This window comes from Exserohilum turcica, assembly GCF_000359705.1.
Source record: "Exserohilum turcica Et28A unplaced genomic scaffold SETTUscaffold_2, whole genome shotgun sequence".
NCBI classification, from domain to species: Eukaryota; Fungi; Ascomycota; class Dothideomycetes; order Pleosporales; family Pleosporaceae; genus Exserohilum; species Exserohilum turcicum.
In genome coordinates this window covers 2,479,976-2,491,331 of record NW_007360025.1, presented here as the reverse complement: position 1 = coordinate 2,491,331, position 11,356 = coordinate 2,479,976, and the positions used below count along the sequence as shown (strand labels likewise).

The 11,356-nt window shown below is 56.9% G+C and overlaps 5 protein-coding genes across 5 annotated transcripts in view; 2 read left to right on the top strand and 3 right to left on the bottom strand.

Moving 5' to 3' along the window:
- Nucleotides 1–62, bottom strand: part of SETTUDRAFT_171401 (uncharacterized protein) — a gene marked incomplete at its 5' end in the record, with an annotated part of 4,959 nt that extends 4,897 nt beyond the window's left edge. The window contains one exon of the mRNA XM_008027459.1: nt 15–62. Within this exon, the coding sequence (XP_008025650.1) occupies nt 15–62 (48 nt within the window). The remainder of the gene's footprint in view (nt 1–14) is intronic.
- A 1,001-nt stretch (nt 63–1,063) lies between these two features.
- On the top strand, nt 1,064–1,631 carry SETTUDRAFT_163202 (uncharacterized protein). Its single transcript, XM_008027458.1, has one exon. It carries the CDS (start codon nt 1,173–1,175, stop codon nt 1,329–1,331), a length of 159 nt encoding a protein of 52 aa, XP_008025649.1. The 5' UTR covers nt 1,064–1,172; the 3' UTR covers nt 1,332–1,631.
- Nucleotides 1,632–3,355: 1,724 nt separating this feature from the next.
- Nucleotides 3,356–4,604, bottom strand: SETTUDRAFT_88688 (uncharacterized protein; the record flags this gene model as incomplete). The annotated part of the gene is made up of 4 exons (XM_008027457.1): nt 3,356–3,399; nt 3,453–4,009; nt 4,062–4,404; nt 4,487–4,604. The coding sequence occupies 4 exons, from the start codon at nt 4,602–4,604 to the stop codon at nt 3,356–3,358; spliced, it is 1,062 nt and encodes a 353-aa protein (XP_008025648.1).
- A 2,664-nt stretch (nt 4,605–7,268) lies between these two features.
- On the bottom strand, nt 7,269–7,920 carry SETTUDRAFT_31467 (uncharacterized protein; the record flags this gene model as incomplete). The annotated part of the gene is made up of 4 exons (XM_008026877.1): nt 7,269–7,546; nt 7,594–7,627; nt 7,667–7,750; nt 7,858–7,920. 4 exons carry the CDS (start codon nt 7,918–7,920, stop codon nt 7,269–7,271), a joined length of 459 nt encoding a protein of 152 aa, XP_008025068.1.
- Nucleotides 7,921–8,469: 549 nt separating this feature from the next.
- Nucleotides 8,470–10,907, top strand: SETTUDRAFT_135770 (uncharacterized protein; the record flags this gene model as incomplete). The annotated part of the gene is made up of 2 exons (XM_008027456.1): nt 8,470–8,563; nt 8,621–10,907. The coding sequence occupies exon 2, from the start codon at nt 8,634–8,636 to the stop codon at nt 10,905–10,907; it is 2,274 nt and encodes a 757-aa protein (XP_008025647.1). The 5' UTR covers nt 8,470–8,563; nt 8,621–8,633.
- Between the last annotated feature and the right edge of the window lie 449 nt (nt 10,908–11,356).

The window sequence follows — 11,356 nt, the reverse complement described above, 5'->3', positions numbered from 1 at the left end:
GAAGGAGGCCTGACGCCGCCCTCAGCGCGTCGGGCAGTCCTGCTACGGTGCATGCTGTACATGTATAGATATACGCCGTGGCTATCGGGCCTTGGGTGCGCCAGACGTGCCGCAGTCGTGTCTGTCTGTCTGTCTCACCCGCTGGTGGTGCGCGAGGGTGTGATATGGCAGATGGGTACACCTACTGCTGTGCTGTCGATGGCAGACGGCAGTCGGCAGCGAGAAGGGAACGGCGTCCGGGCCCAGGGCATGCGCCTAGCACTGCGGCTGCTGCTATACAGCACATGTGCATCCGTAGTGTGGATAGTGGTGGTGGTAGGCGTCGTCGAGGGAGCGGGTGCAGGCGCAGGCGTGGTGGACGGCTGCTCAGCGGACCAGTCGCCTGGCCCAATTCGTCATGTTCCTGGCCGCTGTCGGCTCCACTGTGGGTCTCGCGCGCCATGGATGCATGCTGTACACACACACATACATGTACAGCATACATACCCATATACTTAGTACATGGCTGTGCTGCCAGATACGCTGTGCCGGACGCTTCTTCTTCCTCTTCCCCTTCCCCTTCCCCTTTCCCGGCTTCTGCTCAGCCTCATCCGTCCGCTAGCCGTTTCCTCGCCATCCCCATCGTCTCGCCCACGCGACGCGGCCCAACGCAAAGGTGCATGGCTAGTCCGCCCGTGCGTCCCGGCTGCCGTGGCTAGTGCTGTGGCTGTGCTCGTGGCTGATGCAAGCCAAGACATGGGCCAAGAACACCAAGCACAGTGCGTCTTACATACGTACGTCGCCCATCGCCCGTCACCCGCTACGCGTCCACTATCGCTCCCTGCCCGCCAGGAAAGAACGCTGGGGAATAAGAAAAAGACTCGCAACGCCGTCTTTTAATACCGCATCACCAGATGCTCCATACGCACGCTGCGGGGGTCCTCTTTCGGCCCGCAGCTTACCAACACCAACGCGAGCCACGTCTCCCTCCCCCCCCCCCCCACGCTGCCTCGCCGGCAACTCTGTCCCGCACCAACATGATTCCACCGTCAGTCGTCTCGTTTCCTCTGCTGTGTCAAGTTTTGCTTTGCAATCAAAACATGTTACGCTACATGTGAGCCCCTGCTGCCGCCCCCCGCGTATCATCGCCCATAGTACAGCACAGTATTGACACGACTAATGTACCACGCCCAATGCCTCTAGCACGCCTGCGAACCGCCCATGTCATGCAATCGCCTAGCCTGCTCGCCTATCTTGGGCTATCTCGGGCCATCTTGACCGTCATATCCGTCCACCACCATACAAGAGCCACTCTCGGCCGGAAGCACACGGCTCACTGGGCTCCGGTTTGAAGACTTTGTCATGGCATGCATGGCCTTTGGTAGATAAGCACTATCCCACACGGTTGGTCCAAATGCATGCATACTTCATCAGTATGCTGTGAGCTACAGATGCTGACATGGAACTACTGCTGTCGAGATGCCCACATAGATCATCAGCCAATGCAGTAGAACGGGGCAAAAGCACCACAATGGATACCACGCTTCTCATACGCCTTGACCACACTGCGTCAAGGCTAGTTTCTTGGATCAAAACATGCACGTCACATAGTACCGTACAGGCATCCCACTACAAACGCATGAACCTAGCGTCAACTCCTCAAACATGCCCCCCTCGCCAAACATGACTGAGCAAGAAGGAACACAGTCAACCAAGTGCACTTGTAGCATGATAACTAAGCCTGAAACTCGTCCTCTCTTCATCCTGCACCCTTCCCCTCATGACTCTGGGGAAAGTCTAAAAAAAAAAGGAAAGTAACGACTTACCTTCCCAAAAGGAAATAGCTCACTGTGCACTCCCCGCACGTGATTGCCACCGTTAGCATCACACCTGTGCCTGGATAGCTCCCGCTCTCACCCGCACCCTGCATCCCGCTTACCTGCGCTGACGAGTTATTTGCCGACATACGCACATACGCCCATAATGCCTATGCGCTTGCGTATCCCTCGCCTAAAGTTGCAACAGGCAAAGAAAGAAAGAAAGAAAGAAAGAAAGAAAGAAAAAAACAACCCAAGAAAAAGGAACCTAGTGCTTGAGAAAAACAAGGGAAGTGGAAGAAAAAGACTTGATGAGTAGGCGTAAATACATCTAGTACTTGGATGATTACATACATACATAGCCTCGCACACGGCCCGATAGCCAAGAAAGTAGCCTTTGTAGGTACTAGTACACAGTTGGTTATAGTACCTCTTCAATATCTATCTAGATATATATATATATATATATGTATATATACATATATAATTACATCTCGACATTACACCTTCATGTCCATACATCTATTCTACTCTGTCACGTATTCCATACACACGTGACCCAATCGTCATGCCCATGGAACGAGATGCAATGTCATGCAATGCACTGTGCTGCACAGTTAGGTGCATACATAGCATACCACTCTCTTTGGGAACCAAACCCCAACCCCCATGAACCAGAGGGGTAACTATGTACATGCACCCTCTATCTAATCCCCTGTTTCTTTTACTTTTTTTTTTCTCTTTTTGCTTTTCCCTCCCCTCGCCGTCTGTGTCCACGCGAAACACATGCTTCTCCAAGCTTTGCATAATGCTTTGTTTTGCATGCCCGCCACTGCCCTGCACCCCGTGTGCCCGTGTGAGTGTGAGTGGGCCTTTGTAGTCGGACATATTCTATCCATGTAATCATATCCGTCATCAGAGAAGAAGAAGAAGAACAAGAAGAAAAAAATCACATCATGTTTTCAACACCACCACCTGCCTTGTTTGCTATCGAGGGCCATTGTCATGTACAAAAGGGAATTTTTTCTCTTTCATCATTTCACTACATATCACACGCTGTATACATACTAAACAAAAAGGTCCTGCCAGATCAAACAAAACACCAGGGACGTGGCAGTTAGTACGAAGTAGATACTTGGGTGCAACAAAAAAAAGTCGACATAGTAGTATTAGGAAAAGGAAAAAAAGAACACTCCCATCTTTTGGCAGCTGCTAAACGTGCGTCGCCCGCTAGACCTCAAGGAGTCTCGATAGTAAGGGACATGTGTTCCAATACCCAATCTCTCTCTTGACCCCAAAGAAAGATGTGTCAGAAAAGAAAAGTAAAAAAGTGTGAAGAGGCAAAAGACGGCTTCGCTAAAGGTGATTTCCATGGCCTCCCTAGCCCGCCCGCAGGGTATCAAGGAGAGAGCGGGCGGGGCCTAGACGAGAGCCATTCCTCCGACGGAAGCGCAAGCATGCAAAGCAAAGTCCACAACGCCTGTAAAAGGACATGAGGCATACAAGCCGTGATACAAGATCAAGGTGGAATATCTTCATTTACTCCGTCGTTCCTGCGCTTATATCAAACCGCACAGCCGCAGGTTCTCCTGGATTATAATATCTGCAGTATGTCAGTCCAAGAACAGCCTTGCCAAGCGTGGCTACAAGACGTACCATTTACTGCTGCCATGACAAATCGAATCTGCATCGTGTCCGTGGCGCAGGTAAAGTGGGTGTAGATTTGCTTCGTCTCGTGTTGGTTGAGCGAGACGAATCGGTTGAGGATGTAGTCGCAGGCGGCAGCGTAGTCGGCACCGCCCTCGTAGTCGGGGAAGTAGTTCTTCATGGGGCTGACGGGCAGCTTCTCCTTGAAGCGATCAATCTTGTTGAGGAACAGGATAATCGATGTCTTGACGAACCACCGCGAGTTGCAGATGGAGTCGAACAGTGTGAGGGCTTCTTGCATACGGTTGACCGTCTCGTCTTCGAACAGCAGCTGGTCGTACTCGGAAATGGCCACGAGGAACAGGATCGTCGTGACATTCTCAAAGCAGTGTATCCACTTTTTGCGCTCTGATCGCTGGCCACCAACGTCGAACATGCGGTACGTCAGATCTCCAATGATAAAAGTCGTCTCGGTGATACCAGTCGTCTTGACACGTGACCGCAGCACGTCCTGGTCGTTGGGAATATAGTCCGGTGCAGCGATGCGGTCAATCGAGTCGAAGTAGCTACGGGCACGGGTCAGTGGGGACGCGCATACCAAATTCCGGCATTACTCACTATTTGGCCGAGTCGTTGAGCTGGTACTCGCGCGAGCGCTGGAAGCATTGCTGGACGCCGGCATCCTTCCAGAGGACCGAGATGGCGTTTCCAACCTCTGGCGGCAGGCTGTCGCCCTCGATTTGGGCGGGTTGCATGAAGATGGTCTGGACGTGGTACTCGGCGCGCTGGTCGTCGAGCGGCAGTTCGAGCGACTCCATGGCCTCGAGGATGACGCGCATCGACTGGACCGTGTTGCTGAAGATGATCTCCTTGAACGACTCGCGCTCGTCGCGCGAGTAGCCGCCCTCGTGGATGAGCTTCATCTGCTTCAGGATGGTCGACTTTCCGGATTCACCAGCACCTGCACCCTGTTAGACCCTGGCGTTGGTGCGGTTGCGGGAGCGGTTGCTGTGGGGGGGGGGGAGCGTGGCAGCACTACTGACCTAGGAGCAGCATCTTGATCTCGTTGCGTTGCATCAGCTTGTCGCGCTTGAGCTGGTTCTCGATCTCCTCGTTCCTCTGCTTGCCCTCCTTCTCTTCTGTGCTCATTCCGCAGCCCATGGTGGCGGTAGGGGACGGGGTCCAATGTTGTGATTAGGGTTAAGGGTAGGTAGCGATGTTCCGTCGAGGCCGGCCAACGCGGAAACCTGGCGGGCAGAGTCAGCAGAGGGTCAATGGCGGCGAGCAGGCGACGGGCGGGCGACGGGCGGGCGACGAGCAAGGGCGTCGAGCGATGGGGGCGGCGGCGGCGGTGATAGTGGTGGCGACGATGATGATGATGAGGGCGGCAGGCGCAAGGCACGAACACCCACGAACACGGTAGGCGGCGGCGCATAGTGGGTAGAGGCAGAGGCAGAGGCAGAGGCAGCAGCAGCAGAGGCATGTGCATGTGTGCATGTGCATAGGCACAGGCTGGGCACGACGAAGCTCACCTGTTATTACAATAGACTAGCTCAATGGCGAGAGGGCGCGTGGAGGTGGAGGTCGACGACGGCGGCGGCGGCGGCGGCGGCGACAACAACAACAACAACCACGACAGCGACGACGGCGACGAGAAGGAGGAAGAGGTGGTGGAGGTGGAGGTGTTGGTGGTGGTGGTGGTGGTGGTGGTGGTGGCCAAAGGCGGGAAGGGGTGAAGGACGAAGAAGGTGTGTGGGTGTGTCTGTGTCAAGGGATGGCTGGCTGGCTGGCGTAGGAACGACAAGGCAGGGCTCGCTTCGCTTCGCTCCGAGGTCTCAGGGCCGCTCCTGCTGCTGGCTTCTGTTGCTGTTGCTGCTGGCTGCACGGGCACCTCGGGGGGGGGAGCGTGGAAGGATCGCCTGGGGGGAAGCCCGTCTGGTCTGACTTGCTTGTTGCTGTGCGCCTCCTTTCCTTTGCGCCCGCCCCCTCCCCCCTCCCCCCCCTCGCTCGCCCGCTCGCCAATCGCCAGGGCAGGCCAGACCAGTCGCAGTTGCCGTGCCCGACCGACAGCTCTTTCTTTCGCAGCGCCGAGCAGCAGCACCACAACGGACGGCACGTCGCACGCTGCGGCTGGCTGGCTGGCAGAGAGAGAGAGAGAGAGAGTGCGCGCGTGTGTCTGTGGATGTATGGATGTGTGGATATGAGAGTGCGTGTGGCCGGAGGGCGGGCTTTTGCGCGGGAGTTGACGTTTGGGAGAAGCAACGAAAGAAGTCGAGGCTCGGGGCGCGAATGATGAGATGAGATGAGCATGCGTGCGAGTGTCAGGGCTGGTGAGGCCAAGAGCGGCGAAAGGAGACGCGCTTGCCCGAATGGCGCGGAGCCATCCTGGAAAGGAAGCCGCGCCCAGAGTCTACTGTAGCTGGGCGCTGGGGGGGCAGGCGCGGGCCACTTTGCTGTGTTGCACCACCGCGCAAACCCTCCGACACCTGTCGGGCCTGTCTGGCGGCGACGGCGACGGTGACAGCGACTGCTACCATGTATGTATGTATGTATGTATGCATGCATGTATGTATGAATGCATGAACGTGTGGATATGCATGTATGTACGGATGGATGGATGGGTGGATGGATACATGGCACAGCACAGGGTCCCTCTCTGGGTCCCTCTCTGGGCCGCACAAGGCGCGGGCGGTGCGTGGCCACGACGACTGCCGGCACAGGCGCAGGCACAGGCGCAGGCACAGGCACAGGCACAGGCACAGCGCCGCCCTCGCTCCCCCCGTTCGCGGGCTGGTCGTGGTCGCAGGTCGTCGTCGTGGTCGCGGTAGCGGTAGCGGTAGCGGTAGCGCATGTATGTATTGACTGGTACGCGTCGTGGCCATGGATGCTGCCACTGCCACCGGCTCCGCCCTCACCCTCGCAGAAACACGGCACCACGCACCGCCAGCTGATGCCGTCCCGCCCCAATTGTCGCCTAGCCGTGCTTCTAGAAGGCGTGTGGAACATGAATACACTGCACCTAGCCCCCATTGACACACGGCGGCCTGACGCTCGGAGCCGCACCCAAGACGCCGCCAAACCTCGTCTCGCCCACCTCGCCCGTCTCGCCCGTCTCGCCCGTCTCGCCCGTCTCGCCCGTCCCGCCCGTGTGTCGTCTCTCGTCTGCGTCTGCTCTAAGCAATGTATAGTAATAGTAATGGTAAAGCGCTGCGCTGCTCGCTTCCCGCCCACCGGGGCCCGCTGCCGCTAGCGCCGCATCCGGTTAGCCCCTGACAGATCGCGACTATTCGCCAAACCTCCGTCGTCGCATCCCCTCTTCATCTCCCCGACTCGCGCGCCCTGCAGCCAATCACGCCCTCGCCTGCCCGTTGCTTCTTCCACCCATCCTCGCCCCCCGTCCTTCCCTCCCTCCCCCCCCAACGTCGAAGCTGCCCATGCCTGTCCGCCATCACTACTGTGCCTCGCCTAGCATTGCTCATCTTTTTTTTTATGAAGCCACGGCCTTATCGCCGAATTCGCACTCCCTCCGACGCTCCTTGGCCGCTTGTTCGCCGCTGCCTTTTTTTTTCTTGCTCGTCTCCCTTTTGCATCTCCAATCGCCGCGTGCATCTACATACGTTCACTGTGCTAACCACCAAGCACCCACGCCTTCATCGGCAAATCGCAAAACAGACCGGCGTCCATGGACCTGCCATCTCCTCTTCGCCAGGATGATGCATCCAGAGTCACGGTTACTGTCTCAGTCGCCTGACTCGCACACGCGGGACGATCCACGAACCACACGTGGAAGCCATGGCCATCTGTGAGCGTCGGTGAAAAGGGGCATCATGTGGACCAACTAATGTAAAGCACCACCATCGCCATCACCATCGCCATCGCCATGCTGCCAGCAACACCGTGAACCTTGTGCACCACGACAAGGCCGTGAGTCATTCCACCATACCAACCATCGGCCGACGGTGCCTCGACTGGCGTGCCACCAGGGGCTAAGAACTCGTCAGGGCACCCCAAGCACAAGACAGCAATCTGCTCCCAGAGCTGGCCCATCTGGCCCAGCCTCGGTCCGTCGTTTTTCACACTGCACCAGCTCCACCAAGCTACCACTACGCAACATCCAGCCCAGCCCCGATAGCCATATTCTGACTCGTACCCATCTCTCGCGCAATACCCACAGACCATGTTGCCTGCGCACCATCTCACAGCATGGCCGCAACCTCTTTCACCCGTTCTTCGGACTGGGATTGTGACACTTGATCTACGCACCCGGCGGCGGCAGCGGCAGCGGCACCTATGTACCACATCTCGTCCTTTGTGCACGTGATATCAAATCCGGTGTCATGGGAAAGGCTGCATCACGCCAGTGCAGCGCTGGTGCGTGGGCCATTGCATGCTCATATTTGTTGCGGATACTCACGCCCAGCAGAGCAGCAGCAGCAGCAGCCGCAGCCGCACCAGCAAGCAAGCAAGACGATTGCATTTCTCAACCCGGCTGACGATGCTTGGGGCAGACGCGCCTTGTTCACAAGCAGTGACACTGCCAGGCCAGTGTCGTATCATATATAGCTGCTGCTAACGCGATGCGAGCCATGTGCTAGCACCGCAGCCTCACGCCTCGTCGCTAATGCACGCATGCAGCGTATTTTCGTCTGCACTGCACATAGGCCAAGGCTCGTTTTTGGTGTCCAGCCTGAGGACTATTTTGCACGCCGTCCAACTACTGGCTGATATGGCAGACTAGCCGGCCTCCCCAGCGCTTAGCGCACCCTGCCAGCGCCTAGAATAGCATCGTTGCATCACCTCGGTGTGCAACCGACGCATCTCCAGTCAATCCTTCTCCATTCATCCCGTGAGCGCTTACAACGCATGTCGACAGCCTCGATATGCCGCCTCAGCGCCTGCTCAGGCACCGCTCCGACACAGCGCCTGGCAAGCATGCCAATACATATTGTCAGCCTACCATCCCCCCCCCCTTCAATGCGTGTACCTGGATACATCACCAAAATCTTCATGAGGCGAAGGCGTGTTACGAATTTCCTTGAGTCTTCTCCTTCAATTTCCTTGCCTTGTTCCGCTGCAGGCCCAGCGCTTCCTTGCATCTGTCCTCATGTCTACATCTCCTAGTGAGTACACTCTTGACTGGCCCCATCTGACTAGACATGTCTCTTATCTTGGTGCAGATACTGTACAACTATGCTTTTGAGCCATTTCAAAAGGCTATGGATATCATCAGTCTTTGTAATATTAGCTTCGCCCCTGCAGGCAGCTCCTACTGTCAATGCCACGATACAACAGCCACTTCCACAGGCGCTTCAACAAAACGTCCCCTCTTGTGCGCACTCATGTCTCCGGGCTTCGCTGGACGAAAGATTCCCGCTTGCATGCTCTGGCCAGGTAGGCCTTGAATGTCTTTGCTCTCATTACAGCACCGCAGGAGAGTCGCTCGGCGAAGCGGCCCTAGGCTGCCTCTATCTATCATGTCCGGCAGACGAATCCAAGGCACACCTCAGTGCCGCGTACGGAATATGCCTGGGACAAACGGACGCTGTCATGCCAACCAAGAGTGTTCTTACCTACGTGGTGACTAGCCCAACCCGCACGGCATCGCCCTCTTCAATGCAGTCGGTAGCCACAATCACTCCGACCACCACCATCACATCGGCTTTGCAGTCTCCAACCAGCTCAACCCCGTCTGCCTTTGCCGATACCGTCTCGTTGTTTCCATCGCCAACCTCTTCACCCACAGCTAGCTCGGTTCCAGTCGCCAAGGCCACTGAGGACCAGCCAAGAATGACACCCGCACAGATTGCTGGACTATCCGTGGCAGCCGTGGCAGCTTTTATACTGGCTATCGGGCTCATGGCTCTGAGTGTATGGTTGAGGAGACGTAGAGAGCGGAGGAATACCATGGATTTCGATGAAAAGGGCCGTGGACGGCAGGAAAAGGCATCTTCGACACGATTCTCCCACTATGTCCCAGTCCAAGGTGATACTGAGCCAGTCCAGCCGCCTCGGCCCATGCCAGCGCCAGCATTCCATCGAGGCAGAAGCCAACGAGTCCGGCCAGTGCAGCGGCTTGGAGTAGGGACTTCGAACGGCTCCTCGACGGCTTCGTTGCCACTGGATCAGATAGGAGTGGCCATAAGCGCCGAGTTGGATGGGAGGCCGGTAACAGCCCAGGAACCAACGACAGCTACCACGACTCACCAAGCACGACCTGGTGGTGCACAAGCACCGGCCAGGGCTCCTTTGCGCCCCGTCAGTACCATGACGGAAGAGACTGTTTTCGAAGAAGACGACCTCGGGCCACAGCGGGGATCCTCAGTACTGCTGCCATTGCCTCCAGTCCCAGTCCCGCCAATCCGCACATTCCAACCTTCCAGGACAGGAGGTCCAAATTCCAAGATGGGCAACTCTGATGAACCGAGACGATCCGAGCTGTTTCTCAATGTGTCGGCGGCTCGCCAGGAAAGGCCTCCACGTGCTCCTCAGCCTGCAACACGCCCGCGCCTTGCACCGCCTTTCCAGATGGTGTCGACTGCCAGCTCATACGAGTCCAAAGCCACGACGGCAAGCTCACGCGACGACAGCAGTGCTGGAGACATCATTGACTACTACTTTTCCACCCATGCAAGTCGTGAGGCGACACCCAAAGCAAGCCCTGCACTGATGATACGCCCTAAAGAGTCGCCCAAGACGGTGCAGATCAAGCCAAAGAAATCGTACAGCAGCACGCTTTCGCAAACATCTGTGCGCACTTGGACCAACCAACGCGATTCGCTGTCGAGCCAGACGTCTTTTGAGACGGCCGATGCCAACGACCCGACACCTGAAGACGAAGACGACAGCAGCGGTAACAAGCCGCCGCTTTCGCCCGTGGCCGAGTCTCCCATCTCCAATGTCCGGTATCCCAAGGTGCCGCGGGCGTCGAACCAGATGGTAGCGCGGAGCCCGCCGCAGCACAGGTTCAGGAGTCCGCACCGAGCGCAAGATGCATCGGCGCTTCTGCAGAAGCGCAACAATGCTCTTCCGCCGCTTCTCCTCGAATCACGGCCAAGGCTCGAAAGCCCTCATCGCGATCCGTTCACGTCGCCGCCGCGCATGGGCAGCCCGCCGCGCAAAGGGCGCGCCCATGTGCGCAGCAACAGCACCGAGTCATGGAATTTGACGGCGGTGCCCAGGACGGGCGTGGATAGGAAAAGCCGAGTGCAGAGTGGAGCGTGGGGTAAGAGCCCGGTCATGTACGAAGAGGATGTGGTTCGGCCTCTGAATGTAAGTAGAAGAAGAGGTGGAGGAGGAAGGAGAGACGAGATGAGCGGGGTGGGTAATATGGGAAGAGACGCCGACACGGACTTTGAGCGCGACGGACTGAAGAGCCCGGCGTGGGTTCCGCGACTGACACCGAGGAAGAAGGGAGAAGATTTGTTTTTGGAAGTCGGGTGGGGGGATGGTGCAGGGCGGCGGTGATACGTCGCACGCGCATGCGGAGGAGGAGGAGGAGGAGGAGGGCAGGTTTGATTCTTGACTATACTTATACCCTTTTCTTATGTAGAGGTATTGTAATTGGGGATGGAGCATGGGACTTTGACAAGACTGTCGTTTCTTAGCGTATTCTGTACAGTAGCCGTAGTAGAGGGGATATATGGCAAGGCGTCTTTCTTTTTGGTGTTGGTGCTGGTGTTGGTGTTGGCGTAGGCTCAATCAATGGCTGTGCATGCATGCAGGTGATTCATGTTGTTGATATGGCACTGTAATCCGCCCCACGACTCGACTCGACTCGACTCGACGCGACCGGGGGCACGATTTTACCCAATTGCCCTGGCGGCTGTTGGCACGCCGCCGTGTGAGTATGACAGATGAGTGCAGAGTATTGGACCTAGTGTGAGCATTGGGGCCTCGGAGAATAGGGTAAATGC